General features: G+C 42.6%; 1 protein-coding gene across 2 annotated transcripts in view; it reads left to right on the forward strand.

Moving 5' to 3' along the window:
- nr3c1 (nuclear receptor subfamily 3, group C, member 1 (glucocorticoid receptor)) overlaps positions 1 to 19,365 on the forward strand; it is a 36,731-nt gene that overhangs the window by 5,606 nt on the left and 11,760 nt on the right. For both annotated transcript variants that reach the window (XM_056293843.1, XM_056293849.1), the window contains 2 exons: positions 13,782 to 13,948; positions 14,138 to 14,254. In XM_056293843.1, the coding sequence (XP_056149818.1) occupies positions 13,782 to 13,948; positions 14,138 to 14,254 (284 nt within the window). The remainder of the gene's footprint in view (positions 1 to 13,781; positions 13,949 to 14,137; positions 14,255 to 19,365) is intronic.

The raw sequence follows: 19,365 nt of genomic DNA on the forward strand, positions 1-19,365 counted from the left end.
ATAAAGTAAAAAAGTAGTTAACTGAACAGAAAACATCTAAGTAAATGTGTTGGCAGAGTTCCTCGCTGCCATCCTCTGATGTGGAAGCGATGTGGCTGCGATTCCTTTGTGTGAAGTATTTGTGACAGTCTGCTGACTTCCTCAATTATTGCCAAGGCAGTATCACTAACTGGTGAAACTAAGTAGTTACTTTGACCCCACTATGAGCTTAATCAGACCACTTTATTGACCTTAGTGTTAAGCCAGATATGAGGACTGGGTGTCAGCCTTAGTGTCACAATTGAGAGGTGCTGAAATCTCTGTGAAAAGCTTGAAAAAAAAGGGTGTGATAAGTGACTCACCCTATTTTCACATTTTTTTTTGCTGGAGCCCAGATGGGAATATGCTGGAGGTAACTGGAGCCCTGACCCACAGGTCCAGGTCCAGTGGGGGCAGAAGGTAATGCTGGAGCCTGGTGTGGTTTAGGAAACCAGAGCATCTGTTAAAAGATTTTTGAAGTGGTGCTTGTGAACTGTTAGATCGTTGTCTGTTTATCACTGCTATCAGCAGTGTACCAGCAGTGTTTTCACTTCTTATTTAGCTGCATGAATGGCCCTAGGTCTTCGTCTCAGCAAAGAGTTTGGAGCATCAGAACAGGGTCCCCATTCAGCGCACAAGGTCTTGCTTGGCACTCTTTCAGCTCTACCCCCCCGCCCCCGCCCCGTCATCCTCTCTCCTCTCCCTCCTGTCTCCCTTCGGGCCTCTGTTTTTGCTTCCTGCAGCCAAGGGCAGAAACCTTGAGTGTCAGCAGAAGCTATGAGCCACTGTAAATCACCTTTTACAATGCCACTTGTGTGTGTACGTGTGTGAAATGTGCATTGGGGCTGCATTATGCAGTATGGATGCATGTGTGGGTGTGCATGTGTGTGCGTGCGTGTGTGCATGCATGTGGGTGTGTCTTGTACACTGTGGCAGTCAGGCAGGCAAGCAGACCACAAAAGCGCTGCCATGAAGCTCGCACTCTCCTGACCTACTTTCCCCCTCTGCCTCCCCACAGCTGGCGCCGAGCAAACGCACCAGATCAAATGCTTGCCATTCCAGTCGTTGTCACGATATTACCTTGTACCCCCTTAACCACATTTATGTGCTTTTTTGTGCATTTATATATTGATGACTTTTTGGCACTGCATAGGGTTATAGAAATCCCCCCACTTTGTAGGTAAGCGGATAGAGTTAAGCCTGTGTGTGCTCTGTTCATCTATTTATGTCTCTAAGCTGTAAATAAATAAATAAATAAATAAATACATACATACATACATACATACATACATACATACATATGTTCTCCACTGTACAGCTGTCGAGTCAGCAAATTCAAACTTTTTTGGAGTGGGTGGCTCCCACATGCTGTGGTATGCAGTCCAGCTTAAATGCATGGCAAACATACAGTAGCAGTGGGGCTCAAAGTCACCCAGGAGGCTAACTTATACCTGCACACAGTCACAAACTCCACTTGTTATGGAAACTAACGTAGAACCTCAGATTCTTGGTTATTTTTCTTCTGTTATGACAAGTGATAGATTAAGGCTTCCCCACTGATGTTTGCAGCCAAGTACTTTTTTGTGCTGCTCCTGGCTACAAAGCCTCCCTCACCTGTAAATAAAATGAGTTTGTCAGTGAAGTGTGAGAGAGGAGGGAATATGAAAAGACTGCTCCTGACAGATAATTTCTGTATTTGTGGATCAACAGAACTGACAGTGGTGACACGTCTGTGTTACTGCAATGTGAGGGATCAGTTAAACCTGCCACATGTGAAGGTTTCTATTTGTTAAGCCACAAATCATGTCAGTGATGGCCACAGGAATTTCATCCTCAAAAACTGCTTCTAGGGTCAAAAGAATGTGTCGCATTGAATTGTTTTTTGTTGTTGTGGTGGCGTCCATTAAGTAAGCACTGCTTACATCAAATGAAAGTCCCATACAAAGGCATAGTGGCCTATAAAGAACTAATTAGAGGTGTAATCACATGAGAACTTGGTCTACACTGATATGAAAACCTGATTATTATGAGGGCTGGATAGAGGCAGGATCTCTTGCAGTGGTTTCAAGATGAAACTAGCCAGAGTCTTAGTCAAACAAACCCAGCCCCTCTGCTCCCTGTTCTCCCTCTGAGTTGTTCACTGTGTAAGTCTGAGTCAGACTGAGTGGGCCAGTTCCTCTCACTATTTTAGTGGCTCTTACCTCAGGGAAGGAGCACTTCCTTCTGCTGACCCTCTGTTCTTTCACACACACACACACACACACACACACACACACACACACACACACACACACATACATGCACGCACGTGCAGAGAGAGAGAGAGAGAGAGAGAGCAAGAGAGAAGTTAAGCTATGTCGTACCGTGTGATGAGCACAGCCATGTGATACTAAACTCCAGATCACAAACACTGACAATTACTGCCATAACTCATTCTGTCAGGGTTCCTGACATTTTACTCCTCTACCACCCAGCTGGCCAGCCAGCCTTATCGGTGTGCCCACTACCTCCATTTGATATCGGAGGATGTTAAGGAGTCCTAGCACTGCCACACCCATCATATTTGGGACAGAGCCCTAACAAGACTGATTTGTATCTGCGGTCGCTATCAGGCACATTGACTAGGTCAAAAGTACCTTAAGTAGACTGACAAATTAATAAATCAGAATCAGACATGTTTATTGGCCATGTATGTTTGCACATACATGGAATTTGACTCAGGTTTTGTGGCTCTGTCAGTATACGTAACAGAATAACAACACTACAACATAAATGCACAAACATCATGTAACAATTTTAAAATGAAACTGCTGGGTAGTCTTGTGATATTGCACCACATTTTGCTCATCTGAGCTGATGAAGAGGCCAGAGAATAGGGTTCAAGGATCTGCCTAGGACTGCTGACTTTCACGGCTAAAAGGAGATCAGGAATTGTCTGTACAGACACTTAGCCAGGGACAGCATCGTCAGTGCATGAGGAAGCATACATCATTTAAAGCCTGATTGATCAGTTTTAAAAACCTAACCAAATCACATCATTTTCTCTCACTGTTGAATGTTAGATTCTGTGAGTCTGTCACTGCGCTCTAACCATACTTTGACTTCTAGTAAACTCTGAAGTAATATGAGAACTTCCGTTAGGCAGTAGGCGCTTAGCTCAACATCTGGTTAAAAAAAAAATTAAGTCTCACCACTTTGTCACGCAGCTGTAATTGATCTGCCTAAAACCATCCACAAAACCTGATTTTTGACATGTCTCACATAGGGATCTTACAGTATCAGACACATAAGCATGTTATAATTTAATGTTTATCATATTTTTACAACATTATTTTGGTCCTGTAAATAAAACATTCAACCCATTTTAAATTGAATACATATTGCCATAATATGGTGAATTCATTGTAGCTGCCTCTTGAAACCAAAATACAATGTCTACGTTTTGAAAATATGTATTCCTTCTGAATGAAATTATCTCAAGCTGCAGGACTTTTTTTTTGGCATCAACTATCCAGTTAATTTTCATAGTGTAATGTTTGGCTACTGGTGATTAGAAATGGTTTATGAGGGGGCGTCCGGGTAGCATAGCGGTCTATTCCATTGCCTACCAGCACAGGGATCGGCAGTTCGAATCCCATGTTACCTCCGGCTTGGTCGGGCGTCCCTGCAGACACAATTGGTCGTGTCTGTGGGTGGGAAGCTGGATGTGGGTATGTGTCCTGGTCGCTGCATTAGCGCCTCCTCTGGTCAGTCAGGGCACCTGTTGGCAGGGGGGGGCTGGGAGGGATAGCGTGATCCTCCCATGTGCTACGGCCCCCTGGCGAAACTCCTTACTGTCAGGTGAAAAGAAGTGGCTGGTGACTCCACATGTATCGGAGGAGGCACATGGTAGTCTGCAGCCCTCCCCGGATTGGCAGAAGGGGTGGGGCAGCAACCGGGACGGCACGGAAGAGTGGGGTGATTGGCCGGATACAATTGGGAGAAAAGGGTAGGGGAATCCCCCCCCCCCCCGAAAAAAAAGAAATTGTTTATGGTGGTCAAATAGAAATATACAGAAAAAAAACACAGAGAGATAGTCTGTTCTGCTCCTCACTTGGAAATGTTGGATTCGTCACCAATCGATGTCAGTAAAAAGTGCATTTACTTTAAAGCCAATGCCAATGGATGAACTGGTGGCAAGTACCATTCATAGGGGGGGAAAATTATCTTAAGAAGTAATGCCATATCCACTTGAAAACAAAAGTACTGTTAACTCTCACAGAGGACCGCTCCAATGTGAACTGCTCAAATGGCAAGCTCTATCTTGTATACTGTTAGCATAGCTAGTTTTAGCTCGTGTTTGCTGTTGAATTAGCCAGCCAGGAACACCACACACACAAACATGGGTCTCACTCGCAAGAGATGAACACAAGGCTGAATGAATATCACAGCTAGATATTGTTGCTTGTAAAATTCTTGCAGTTAGGAAATGGCGACATTTTTAATTATGGTTATAGTAAAACTGGCTAGTCTCAACAGCTCTAGTCTCACAACAAGATGATGGTAGGATTGAGCCGTAGGCCATCAGCTGATTCTCAAATTGGTTTTGGGGGATGTCAAGGAGACCTTCCCAATACAAGCTGCATAACCATGGTGGCCCAGTGGTTAGCACTGTTGCCTCACAGCCAGAGGGTCCCCGGTTCGAACCCCAGGCTGCCCCAGGTCCTTTTTGTGTGGAGTTTGCATGTTCTCCTCGTGTCTACGTAGGTTTCCTCCGGGTGCTCTGGTTTCCTCCCACCATCAAAAGACATGCATAGGTTAATACTCCTGTCTGTGCCCCTGACCAAGGCATAGCAAGAAGAACTGGAGTTGGTCCCCGGGCGCTGCACGGCTGTCCACTGTTCCTAGCTACAGTGTGTGTTGGGATGGGTTAAAATGCAGAGCGTGAATTTCCCTATGGGGATTAATAAAGCATATTTTAAATCTTAAAGGAAAAAAAATTGACAGTAGTTGTGAAAAGTAGGTTACACTTATGTGCACAATCGCATGTTGGGGCATAACAGTCTCTCCAGGTGCAATTTGTTGAGAGTAGAATGGTATAACAAGCCTAATACCGCAGTAATTGGATTTAGCCCAGTAGCCTAAAGCCCTTTCTTAGTAAAGCCGTTACGCTCACACTTTGTAGCCTTCATCCCAGTGGACCAATGGAGGGCAAGCTGGTTTTCCCCTCTGACTTTGTGACATCACACTTGGGTGACATCAACCTACCCCACCCATGCTACTGATGACCACGCCTTTGCCTGGGGGCTTGAAGGACTTTTGTGTGTGTGTGTGTGTGTGTGTGTGTGTGTGTGTGTGTGTGTGTGTGTGTGTGTGTGTGTGTGTGTGTGTGTGTGTGTGTCCTTTGGTCGACTTAGTTGTGTGTTAGGGAAACCCAGTAAATCTTCAACTGCTAGAGGATGTAAATACCCTCTGTCATCAAACTCACGTGATCAAACAGATGGCGGGCTGATTAAGTCACAGTGACAGCACAACCCTCGTATATAAAATATATTTATAACCCCTTAACCCAGGTTGTTGTTATTTATGTGTTGAGCAGGGTACCATCAATTGCATTCTAGGCCTGTCAGATAGCATTTGAAATTCGAATGTACATTCGAATTATGGTAATAATATTCGAATTTGAATATGAAAATATGAAATTCGATTTTTTGTAATATATTTTTTTAATATATTTTTTCCCCCTTATTAATATTATTATTATTAATGCACACACGTTTAAATGGAAATAAATGATGGTTTCGTGAAACGTATTTTATGAAAATAAGCATAGCCTACATCCGTAGTAAAACCGGAAATTAAAAAGCTCTTGTCAGTTCCCACGCCGAGCGGGCGGGCTCATAGAACACAGGAAATGGCGGAATCCGAGAAGAACGTTGGCTGTGACCCAAGCGCTAGCACTAGCACTAGCACATCTCCTGCGAGAGTCATTCATACTCCACAACATCTGAGAAGTTACGTATGGAAATTCTTTGGGTTTTGGGCTGTTAATGGGAAAATCGAAGAGAGAATATATCCACACCTCGGGAAGATGGCTCAGAGATACCTCGCCGTGCCAGGGACATCCGTGCGCTCTGAGCGTGTCTTTTCTGATGCGGGAAACATAGTCACCAAAAAAAGAAGCGCTCTCGAGTCTGAACACGTGGACGCTTTGGTTTTTCTCGCAAACCACTATTAGCACAACTTCTTATACTACTACAGTGAGTAGGACTCTTGATTTTATTTTTTTAAGCCCCGTGGGTCATGGATAATTTACTATGCCTATGTTACTTACGGTAAATTCGTTAACACCATCTGGCCTTTTCCTAGTCAGATTTATTTTACTTGTATGTTACTTAGAGTAGGCCCTAGTTAACATCATCTGGCCTTTTCCTAGTCAGATTTATTTTATGTTTAGGGGTGCTCAACAACAGTTTTTGGACTAATATGTGCGGACAATGTGCTGGAGTTGTATGTTGTCATAAATATGCTGTTAATAAAAACACGGGCTACAATAGACTTACTCTCTCTGTATTGATTTTTGGGGGTGATATGCAAATTCAAGGTATTCGAATGCCATTCGAACCTCAGTGTGTAATATTCGTTATTCGTTCGAGGCCTATTTTTGGCATTCGTTCACAGCTCTATTGCATTCCACATGGCAGGCATTTTCAACACCACAGGTTGAGCAGATGCTTGAATGTCTTATCCAAAATTCCATCTCACTTAAGCTTAGTCAGTTGCTCGTTAATGAAGAATACCCAAGTCATGCAGCTGCACATGGCACGTCATGCACACGCCATATTGAAAGACAGTATCATTGTTCTGTCACCCAATAGTTTTGCCCCCCCCCCCCCTCGTGGTTCATGAGGTTTTGGGTTTTTTACACATTCCCGGTGGCAGTGAACGACACTGTTACGCCACACACAGTTCAGTGCTTTGTGGAGCTGTAATCCATTGTCAGTGTGGGATCTTTAAGGAAACTACTTATCATGTAGGTTCAAGGAAAGCATTTGCTCAGCTGAAGTGTCTTTATGCAAGACACTTTAATCCTTGCAGGCTGACCCTTCAGTCTGAAAAGAAGGAGGCAAGCGCAGACAGTTTCTCCAAAGTGAATACATTCAGAATCCTTCTTACTCGCCTTCTTTCACGTACATGCACACACCCACACACACACACACAAAGTTAAGACATTCAGAATCCTTCTCGCTCGCCTTCTCTTTGACATACATGCACCACACATGCACCACACACATGCATGCACCACACACACGCATGCACACTTATCACAAAAGTTTAGGTTGGGTTGTTTGAGATTGTCAAGGAAGAATGGGTAAGTGTAATAATGCTTTGCTAGCTGGGTATGATATTTGTGATAGTGATTTGTGAGGTTTGTTTGTAATTTTATCTCGCAGTGGTCATATCATAATTAGGGGTGTAACAGTACACAAAAATCATGGTTCGGTACGTACCGCGGTTTTGAAGTCAAGGTTCGGTATGCTTACGGTACAGTAGGGGGAAAAGAAACAAAACACAAAATGACCTTTTTTTCTTTTTTTTTATTAAACAGTGGTTTACTGATCAAACTAGGGTATGTCTTTGTCTTTCTTAAATAAAAAAAATACGAAAGCCACTTTATTTGACATTGTATTCTTACAACAAAGTGTATAAAATGTTCTCTGAAATAAAAAAAAATTAAATAAACATCTATTAAGGTGCAGCATTTAGAAGGTTAATTGTACTTGAACTGTACTATGCTTGTATTCACATTAGCAGCTTTCAGCTCACATTAGGACCGCGCAACATAAATATTCTCTCAAATTAAATAAACGTGCATGAAACCATCCAGACCCACAGTGCGGGTTGCAAGTGCATCCTACTAAACTTCCCGACTAAACATCTCTCTGGTCATCCATGAGTGAATGAGTGACCACGTCTGTGAATGTTCTCATTCATCCAGGTCATGGTTATCCAAAGGAGTTGAATCAAGTGCAACTGGACTTGGTATATTTCCGTGAAGACGTTTCGCCTCTCATCCAAGAGGCTTCCTCAGTTCGTGCCTTTGTGGTCACTAACCTAACGACGGGCGTGGCCATAACATCGGTACACAAAAGAGCCACGCATATCTATGACTCTTTTAGCGACGGGCGTTGGTAAACATCTGATCACAAAGAGCCACGCATATCAATAGCTCTGACAACGACTCCTAGAGGATAAATGCTGAGTCTCATCACCAGCCAGTCAGACTAGCTTGGTCTAGTCAGAAAGGCACGAACTGAGGAAGCCGCTTGGATGAGAGGCGAAATGTCTTCACGGATATATACCAAGTCCAGTTGCACTTGATTCAACTCCTTTGGATAATGAGTGACCACAGTTTGAATTGCTGAGTGAGTGACCACAATTTGTGAGACATAATCCACGGCGGTAGTTGCATGAAAAATATAATAAAATAAATAACCATTAAGGTAAATCATTTAGAAAGGTAACTGTGCTTGGACTGTACTAGATCTTCAAGCTCTGGTTTATCTGCGTTCGCATAACTACGAGGCTGCGCTGTGCTAAATTACCAGATAATGCTGTGGCATGCGCGTGTGTGGCGCATGCATAGTGGGGTGGCTGAACGTACAACATACGGCCCTTTGCGTAAGTTGCTAGGGGGAAACTCGGGAGTTTTAAATTAAATTCCGCACACACGAAAGTTTTGCACATGCAGTGGTTAAAACAACACTATTAATTTAGTACACATGCGTGCCGAACTGAAAGACCCGTACCGAAAATTTTTGGTACGAATATGTGTACCGTTACACCCCTAGTCATAATACATATTTAACCTTGATGTATGTTTAATTTTCTTATCATAATACCTGGTAGTGAATTATTGTAATTGCCAGATAATGATAATTTAATTTTTCAATCACCCATAATCCATTTGTCTGTTCAAATCCTGTTTTTCTTTGCTATTTGACGACTGCTCCATTATTCTTTTTCCTGCTAAAAAGGGGTAATGAAATAAGTAGTTGAGCCATACAATTCAGTTGTTTTTGTGGGCAAATGGTATACCTGTTTAATATCAGATTTAGTTTTCAGTAGTTGGTGTTCTTACAGTGTTTCCCCCAGGTCTGAAATATACTTGTGGTGGTAGCCGGTGGAAAGGGCCAGCATTACCTGCCGGCACAAAAATTGTCTACTACATGTGACAAACAACAGATATGTGTGACCTTTAACGCAATATTTTGATTTATTGAATAGTTCTATTAATTTCACATAATGTATTTCACAGATCCCCCCCCCCGACCCTTCTCTCCATCTAACCATATGGGAAGAATAAGACAAAGTTAAAAAAAAAACACTCTTTAGTGTTTACAAAGATGGCACTGTTTGTCAGAGCACTTAATCTCTAGGTTTTTCCAAAGAGCGGCAATGCCTGTGCACATGGGAACGCCTCTGTTGCTGGTCCATTTATCAGTATTCGCAGACATGCAGCCAGGTGCTCCCTTTTCAAGTCTGTTTCTCAGGTCAGTTTTGACCTGAAAAACAGACGCTTGGCTTTAAATTAAGTATACAGAAATTAGATGCAAAAGATAGTTAGTGTTGAAAGAAAGATAAAATTCATTTACCCTCTTGAGTAAATGCATAAAGAAAATAGTAGTCTAATGTTAACTAAAGTTAGTCTGTGTCTTTCTAACCTCCATAGCCTGAAGAGAAAACAAATTATAATCTTTCTTAAATTTAGCCAGGACAACTTTGCTGTATGTTGTGGAATGGTCAAGTTACGTGTGCTGAATACATTCTTGATTTTTGTAGCTACCAGCACAGCATAGTTGCCGCTTTCTTTCATAGAATTCGAAGCTACTATCAAAGTCAGAGAACAATTAAGTCAAGTCAAGTCAGTTTTATTTGTATAGCCCAATATCACAGATTACAAATTTTCCTCAAGGGACTTTACAGCAACACAACATCCTGTCCTTAGACCCTCGCATCGGATAAGGAAGAACTCCCTAAAAAAAAAAAAAAAACCCTTTAACAGGGTGAAAAAATAGGAAGAAACCTCAGGGAGAGCAACAGAGGAGGGATCTCTCTCCCAAGACGATCAACGTGCAATGGATGTGTGTACACAATTTACAGAATACAACACTGAAAGAGGGTAACAGAATTATAATGGAATTATGAAATTTATGAAGAATATGATGAACAGGATGCCAAGCGGTGTCCAGACGCCACTGGAACAGCGCAGAACCCAAGCCACACGACCAGCATCACCATGTACAAAAAAAAAAAATTACACAATAAGGAGAAAAGGAGTTGCTTTACCTGGTCTGCGCTTGTAAAATATTCACCGTGTCTGTGTCTTATAAACATAATACCAGAGAATGTCTCTCTCTCTCTGTGTTTCTCTGTAGAGCATGGGTGAGATTGTCAGTAGACCCTTCTCACGATAGCAGAGCAAACAGGTATAGGGGGGCCGGAGCAAGGGGAGATTGTCCAATAGTTAATCGATCGTTGATGACGTCGTTCCGTCGGATCAATTAAAAAAAAAAACAAGAATAAAGAAAATGCTAAAATGGGTCGCCAAATATACTTTGGCTTCCTTTAATATAACTGGGCAGCCCGCCTACCCAAGTAAAGTCTATGTGTGGGAAACAGGGATTTGCTTAAGGACACTATGGCAGGGCTGGTGCCTGCCCAAGACCATTTTTTCTGGGGTATGACAAGAGGCAATATGTTTTCAGATCAGCTTTGCAGTGTTTTCAACCCATCAAGCCACTTGTAGTGAGGCTGGAAACTAGGGCTGGGCAATATATTGATATTATATCGATATTGTAATATCAGACTAGATATTGTCTGGGATTTTGGTAATATGGTAATTGTTGTCTTTTACTGGTTTTAAAGGCTGCATTACAGTAAAGGGATGCAATTTTCTGAACTTACCAGACTGTTGTGGCTATTCTATTATTTGCCTTTACTCATTTAGGTATTATATAGGCATTACTGATGATTATTTATCAAAAATCTCATCATTTAAATGTTTTATGAAAGCACCAATAGTCATCCCCACAATATCGTCACAATATTATCGGGATATTTTGATTTTTGTCCATATCGCCCAGCCCTGCTGGAAACACTCCTTGGTTTGATTCTGATGCTCCATGGCAGGCAGCAGCTCTAAGCATCCAAAGACTAAAATAATAAACGTCCAGAAAACCAGTGATATTTACCATGGACTTAACGTCTTTATTGACAGCAGTGTCACATAGTTCATCTCACTGGTTTTCAGAAAGCTCTCAGCCATGTTGTGGCAGACAGACTCCACGGAGCTGCCTGATGAGGTTTTATCCTGCTCTTGAGCGCTACAGGAGTCATTACTTTGATATTTCACTTACATCTATGCAGCCAGCTACTCCCACTGAATGTCAGGGCCTGGCCTGTTCATGCTAATAGCATGATCTTATACACTGATGAGCCAAAACATTATGACGACCTGCCTAATCTGTTTTTGGTCTCCGTATGCCATCCAAACAGCACCGACCTGCCGAGTTATGGACTCTGCAAGACCTCTGAAGATGTCCTGTGGTATCTGGCAGCAAAACATTAGCAGATACTTCAAGTCCTTTAAGCTGCGAGCTGGAGCTGTGGATCAGACTTATCGATCACAACATCCCACAGGTGCTCAAATCAGATTGAGATCTGGAGAATTTGTAGGCCAGGGCAACACCTTGAACACTTTACTCAAATCATGTTACAAATCATGTTACTCAAACCATTTCCCAAACAATGTGTGCAGTGTGGTAAGGTGCATTATTCTGCTGAAAGAGGCCACTACTCGGAATACCATTGCCATGAAGGGGTGTACATGGTCTGCAATGATGTTTAGGTGGGTGGCACGTGTCAAATTAACGTCCACATGAATGGCCGAACCCAGGGTTTCCCAGCAGAACATTGCCCAGAGCATTACACTCCCTCCACCAGGTTGTTGTCTTCCCACAGTGCGTCCTGGTGCCATCCCTTCCCCAGGTAAACGGTGCACTTTACATGGCCATTCACATGATCTAAAAGAAAACGGGACTCATCGCACCAGACGATCTTCTGCTCCAAGGTCCAGTTCTGACACTCGCATGCCCACTGTAGGTGCGTTTGATGGTGGACAGGGGTCACCGTGGGCATTCTCACCGGTTTGCGGCTACACAGCCCCATACACAACAGGGTGCAATGTTGTGATACATTCCTCCCGTAATCATCATTAAAATTTTCTGTGACTTGTGCCACAGTAGCTCTTCTGTTGGTTAGGACCAGACTTGTTAGTGTTTGTTGCCTTTGCGCATCGATGAGCCTTGGGTGCCCAACACTTTGTTGCCGGTTTGTGGTTTGTCCTTCCTGGGACCATTGTCAGTAGGTACTCGCCACTGCTGACCAGGAGCACCCAACAAGTCTTGCTGTTTCAGAGATGCTCTGACCCAGTCGTCTGGCCATAACAATTTAGCCCTGGTCAGTGTCACTCAGGTCTTTACTCCTGCCTATTTCTCCTGCGTCTAATATCTTGACTATGAGAACTGATCGTTTGCTTACCATCTAATCTACCCAGACCTTGACATGTGCCCTTGTTTGGAGATGATAAATAATATTCAGTTCACCTGTGAGTGGTCATAATATTTTGGCTCATCTGTGTGTAGGTGTGAACTTGGCTACCTCAGCTCAATCTGCATAACAGCATTAGTGTTTGGATGATAGTGGGGTTTCAGAAAGGCTCTTGTCAAATGAAGCTGTCTGTTTTCCTTGTGGTGGCAGACAGACGGACACATGGAGGGACAGAAACGTTGGTTATGCTGCTCAGACTCTATATCCTCTCATTGTGGGCGTTGTTGTTGTTGTTGTTGTTGTTGTTGTTGTTGTGGACGCTCAGCAAGGGGGTTGGGACCTCTGGTGCATGAATGCAGCAAAGCCAGGTACCCTCTAGTGGTGGGGTAGAGGTAGTGCAGCTCAAACTGTGTCTGGGAATGCTTGCAGTTAAATCAAAAGAATAGTATTGGTTCATAACACCCACTTGTATGATGGTTTGGCCACAGATCTTCAAGTAGTTTAGACTCTAAATGGGTTTGAATATGACATGTTGGGACTGTACTGTTCTTTAGATATTTGAAACTGAGGCTAAATTAAGGAAACATTGGCTTTGGGTGAAGTATATTTTACATGTGGCAGTAGTTTGCACTAAGTAGTAAATGTGTAAACTAAATTCAGGTTTTCAGGAAAAGGACTAAATTAAGCAAGGATTTAGATTTACACAGTCATAAAACTGCTGGGGCGAATTATTCACTACACACACGCCTGTATGTTAGATGCTCATTAAACCTTAATTCATCCAGGGAAATTTGACTGAACAGACATACACTGTTCCACAACATTTCATGCTTACATGAAGACATGCGTTCATACCTGTGTGACATGGCTGGAGGGTATTTTGATGATAACTGAGGGAGCAGAGAGCACTGATTATTTTCTTCACATTCTCCCTGCATGTGTGGAAGTTGTAACTGGTAGCCTCCTTTCTCAAACCTCCAGGCTATTACTTTAAGATCCCTTGCAGCAGTGCTTGTGTGAAAGCAACAATTCCACAATCTATTTGAGCTGCTATTAGAACTGCTCCATATTGTTAAGCTGTCTAGTGTCTTACCTGTGTGCTAATTTTTTCCAGAGTCAGACCACATTTCCATGACATTTCTCTGCCTCTTCTCTTGTCTTCAACCTCGCAGCTCTACCTCCAGACAGGAAGGAGGCGCTGCCTCATCCTCAGGCCAGGGAAAGACCAGTGGGACCACTCATAAAATCTGCCTGGTATGCTCTGATGAGGCCTCGGGTTGCCACTATGGCGTGCTCACCTGCGGTAGTTGCAAGGTCTTCTTCAAGAGGGCAGTTGAAGGTAAATACCAACGAGAGGTCAATACACTCTCACGGATATCACTGATGTGTTGATGGTAACCATTCATTGTTAGTTAAATTTTGCTTTTCATTCTGAAGCAAAGCATGATGGTAACATGAGCTGATTTGACATTAGCCCTTACATCCCTCAAACTAATCACGAGACTAATTATCCACATCTGTGTCTCAGGGCAACATAATTACCTGTGCGCTGGGAGAAATGACTGCATCATAGACAAGATCAGACGGAAGAACTGTCCCGCCTGCCGCTTCCGCAAGTGTCTGATGGCAGGGATGAACCTGGAAGGTATGCACAAACTGAGGGACTGAAACCCATTTGATGTTTATTTTTTATTTTCCCGGCAGGTCTCTCCCTTGCTGTTCTCTGCATGTCTCGAAAGCTGAAATCCTACTCAATTCAAAATATATTTCGATTGGTGCAATCCACAGTAGGATCGACTAGCTGAAGCATACTGAGTTGAAATTAATTAGAATTGGTTATTGATGGGGATATTATGACAAACTTCAATTATAACCTTGATTCACTGACAATATATTGTATCTCAAAAACTTTCTAGGCAGCTAGCTGTACAATTGAGGCTGAAAACAGCATTTAATTGAACACAGTTCACAAAGTTCTTCAAATCAAATAAGGACAAATAACATACTCAGAAAATAATTAAATCAAGTGAAACAAGAAGATATCAGCTTGTAAACTTTTTTTTTCAAGAAGTAACTTAAAACATGTTACTCTCTCTGCTAGTTTAAGATCCTCAGGTCAGTTGTTCAGGTCCTGATAGCAAAAGCACAAATTACTTCTAGTATGAATGCTAGATTTCTAAAGCACTAGAGAGGTACTGTCAAGCTTCACACTGTCTCATCGAAGGGTTAAAAGGTCTTCTCTTTAGCTTGAAGTCAGACCTGAAAGTGATGAATAAGCTCGTATAATCAAATTAGGGGTAGGCGATGTATTGAATATACTTAATGTATTGCGGCTTGTTCTACGTGGGATTTTGTAAATGACTATATCACGAACATCAAGTACAAGTTGTCACGTAATTTTGGCGTGTGGTGTGTGTCTGGCATGTGTGGTCAGGCGTGTGTTTTTGCGTCTGGAGGGAACAGGGAAAGACATACCTTCAAACTCGTCGCAATCGCCATTTTAGGGTCAACCAGGTCATTCATGTGAATTGTGTAGATCTGGCCATGAGATTGGAGATTGTCCTTGCCGCCAATCCAGGCTAGCATCAACCTTATTGGATTGTCCAATCAATAGTGTAGTTTTAGTAGTATCTGTAACATTTCTATGGGCCAATCGGAACTTTGATCTCGTCTGCTATGTGACGTCTGCTTGAAGACACCCTTTACCATCGACCTTGGCAAATGTCTACCAAACCTTGAAGTAAGCTTTTATTTTCGTAGTGAACATTAACGTGCATTGTTACCCTTGTCATGTTTGGACCTATGTTTGGAGGCTACAGCGCGGCACTTTATTTGCTCAGGCTAAAGTGAATCACGTGAGAATGATTGTCCATGGCATGAGGGAGTTTGCAGTGAGTCAAGTTTGATTACCTGCAGCCTGAGCAAATAAAGTCCCGGTAACGGCGTAGTAGCCACTGCCTAACAGAATAGTGCAATGTAAGTAATGTTGAACGTTTAAAGCCACCTTCCTTTGCAAAGCACTGTAAACGTGCATGTGAAATGCTTGTACAGGCGAAGAGGCTTAAACAAGCATGAAACCATCCAGACCCACGGCGCACCAGTACTACATGCAGGGACAGACTGGGACTAAAAAACAGCCCTGGACTTTTTCCCAAATAGGCTTACCACAACCAGCACGTGCGCACACAGCCCCTAGCAGGGGTTGTAATGATGCTATCTCACACTACTATACCAGTCAAGGTATCACATTCACAATAGCAAGTAACATAACAATACTTCTGATGATGATTGGAGGCTGTGTTTATTATTGTAAGCTCTAATATATTCTACTATAAGTATTTACCTCCTATGATGTATTTCTTGACCAGACTGTAGGCAGTTGAATTGAACCATGCCCTCACATTTGACAGTGCTTTGCAGTGAGTGCAGCGAGATTACCTTGATATATAAATAACAGATTACAAAATGGCAACATCTATTATTCTAGTCGAACTACAAAACTCATCTTTTGAGCTGAAATTATCCTCAACCTCAGTAAACGAATGTTTGAATGGATAAGTTGTATACTTGATTGTATCTACCACATTTGTACATTGCTTTGGATAAAAGCATCTGCTAAATTGATAAATGTAAGTTACTTTAGACACAGTTAAGATGTCTAACTGCCTGTAGCAGCACTTCATATAATGTATTCCATATTCCATGCAGATTTATATCAATTTAAAATTTGCTTTAATGTAATTACATTTTTTTTATATGACTTTATATGGATAACTCAAATGACACTCATTTTACAAAAATTATTATTTTGAAGAGCAGCATGGTGGCGCAGTGGTTAGTGCAGTCACCTCACAACAAGAAGGTCCTGGGTTTAAGCCCCGGGGTAGTCCATCCTTGGTGGGTCATCCCGGATCGTCCTCTGTGCAGAGTTTGCATGTTCTCCCCGTGTCTGCGTGGGTTTCCGCCCATATTCCAAAGACATGTAAGTCAGGTGAATCGGCCATACTAAATTGTCCCTAGGTATGTGTGTGTGTGTGTGTGTGTGTGGGGGGGGGGGGCTGTGATGGCCTGGCAGCCTGTCCAGGGTGTCCCCCCCACCTCATGCCCAATGACTGCTGGAATAGGCTCCAGCATCCCCACAACCCTGAGAGCAGGATAAGCAATTCAGATAACGGATGGATGGATGGATTATTTTGCCTCGTGTCTTCATTCATTTTAGTAAACCAGGGATACTTTGAATTGGGAGTGGCATCATGCGGTTAATGTAGGCTAATCCTGCAGAGCTAGCTGATATACTATGGTATATGATATAGTGTATCAGCTATAGTATGTCAACTATACCATCAACTATTCTATTGATATAACTATAGTGAGAAAGGGGGCAACGCAACAGCAGCCTGAATAAACGTAATTGTGTATCCCTGCTTGGCTGCTTACCAGTACCACTTGCCCATATGAAAGTTCCTCTGCGGTCTGTCCCTCTGCCTCTGTGGTCTGTCCCTCTGCCTCTGGTGTCTGTCCCGAATCATCATGTGCAGCCTGCGGATGTTGCTCAGCTTCAACTGCCACCTGGCCCTCAACACTCTTGTTCGATGATTATGTTACTGCTGCTGGCAGTAGCGCTGCAGTCAAACAGTTCTGTTAGCTTTTTACATTTACAGCTTCAGTCTGCAGTGACTTGGCTTTTTTTCTTTTTCAGCTTTTCCCACCCATCTTTCTCCTTTTGTTTTCTGCTTCCCATGACCACTGAAACAACAAAGCACTCTTAGTTTTGCGTTTCAGTGGTTTTTTATGCTTGGCAAATAAATGATTGCATTAACGCCCCTCTGCTGTCGACTGTCACTATCTGACTCTTAACTCTGTCTGGTCGATGAACCATGGAGCCAGGCCGACGGCCATTGGATGGATGGTCGTTCTGGACTTTTCCAGAACGTCCAGATGGCCAGTCCGCCCGACTGCAGGTGTAGGTGCAGCAAGGGAGTGTTCAATGAGAAAGGGGGCACCATGAGTGAGTGAGTGAGTGAGTGAGTGAGTGAGTGAGTGACCGACCACAACTTGCCATGCATAGCCCATGGCGGCAATCACGTGCAAGCCCAGGAAAAATATAAAGAAAGAAAAGCATGATATATGGTCTCCCTCTTGTTTCCCTCTCTCACTTGTAGTTGGATGTGGTTAAAAATAACCAAAATTCAATAAAACTTCTGTTTATCAAAACGATATGTTTCTCATATTCTAATCTCAAAATACTTAAAGGCTTAATTTGCGTATTAAAATCACAAATTTTCTTCTGGGTGAGAATACCCGTGGACCCCTCTACCTGATTTTAGTTTTGTATCTCGTCACCTTTTTCACTACTCTAGAGCCAAAAGTAGTAGTAGTAGTAGAGTTTGCAGGTCTGGAAAGAGCCTGGAGAGAGCGAAAGAAGTGAAGCGCCAAAGCGAGTTTGTGTGTTGTGATACATGGATCGCAGTTATACCCGCGGGCAGTCATAAAAATTAGCATTCTGATTAATAGTGGATGGGTTGCAGATAGGTGAAATAATACATCATTAATGAAGAAAATATTAATACCATTCACTAAAATGTAAACATTTTAAGCTTCGTCTTTTGTCAGGCACGAATTAGAAGCCAATTGCGGCATCTATTTGTCTTAAGCAACAATGGAGACAAAAAAAGATCCTGGAGAAAACTAAAAAAGGAGAATTAAAAACAAAAAAAAGGGGGGGGGCAGAAAAGTTTCGTATGGGTTAGGTTTAGTCGAGTGCTGGGTATGCCATGCAACAGTTGAAAAGCCCTGTTTGTGTGATCGAGTGTGGGTCTCTAAAGCGGTGAAAATAATTCGTTCGGGTGGGTGGCGGATGGGTGATAAACGCATACATGCAGCTTCGGATGATGTCAGAGCCGATCCGCACATCATTAACATGTTGAGTTAGGAAACAGTAATATAAGATGGAGGTTGGCGAATTGGTTCTGAAAAGAAACAGTGGTTTGGGTATCACAAGGAAGATGTTGAACAAACAATGGTTATCTGCAAAATATGGAGCAAAACCATTGCCACAAAAGGTAGTAGCAGTACCACAAATTTGTTTCACCATTTGAATTGCCACCCACTTCAAAACGAAGAATGCCTGAAACTCCACATGTCCACACCTCCATGCCATTATTTATTTTCATTTATTTCATTGTTTATTTTCGTTGTTTATTTATTTTATTTTTATTTTTTGTGAAACTGCAAATTTAGGTCACAATTCCTCCCTTGCTCACATGAGTTAATTGATCTATGAGCAATGCATTCAGTTTCCACCTAGAAGCACTATCCCAATATTCTAAATTTCACCCTGAATTAAGCTGTGAAAGAATGGGGCTGCTTGTCTGATTATCCCACTCAATTTTGTAAGGGCATGGCTCTCTCTCTCCTCTCTGCCTGCCGCAACGTTCGCCAGTCAGCTCCTTCCACGGAGATGCAATGCTTTGCTCTTTCTATTACTTTCTCTAAATACTTTACCCAAGAAGATTGCCTCCGATTAAAACTCTCCCCACTTGATTATGATTAGCCTACATGTGCTGCATTGCGATATGGAAATTTGCTGCTTTAGTCAAAGATACATATGAATGATAGATATTAGCGTAGGCTGACATAGTTGTCCTGCATCTATGCAGTCTGCACTTGTTTTAGATTAAATCCCCTTGACTTGAGTCTAGGCCCTGTGATGGCCTGCCGCTCAATGACTGCTGGGATAGGCTCCAGCATCTCCGC

Source organism: Lampris incognitus, chromosome 1 (assembly GCF_029633865.1).
Source record: "Lampris incognitus isolate fLamInc1 chromosome 1, fLamInc1.hap2, whole genome shotgun sequence".
Lineage (NCBI taxonomy): Eukaryota > Metazoa > Chordata > Actinopteri > Lampriformes > Lampridae > Lampris > Lampris incognitus.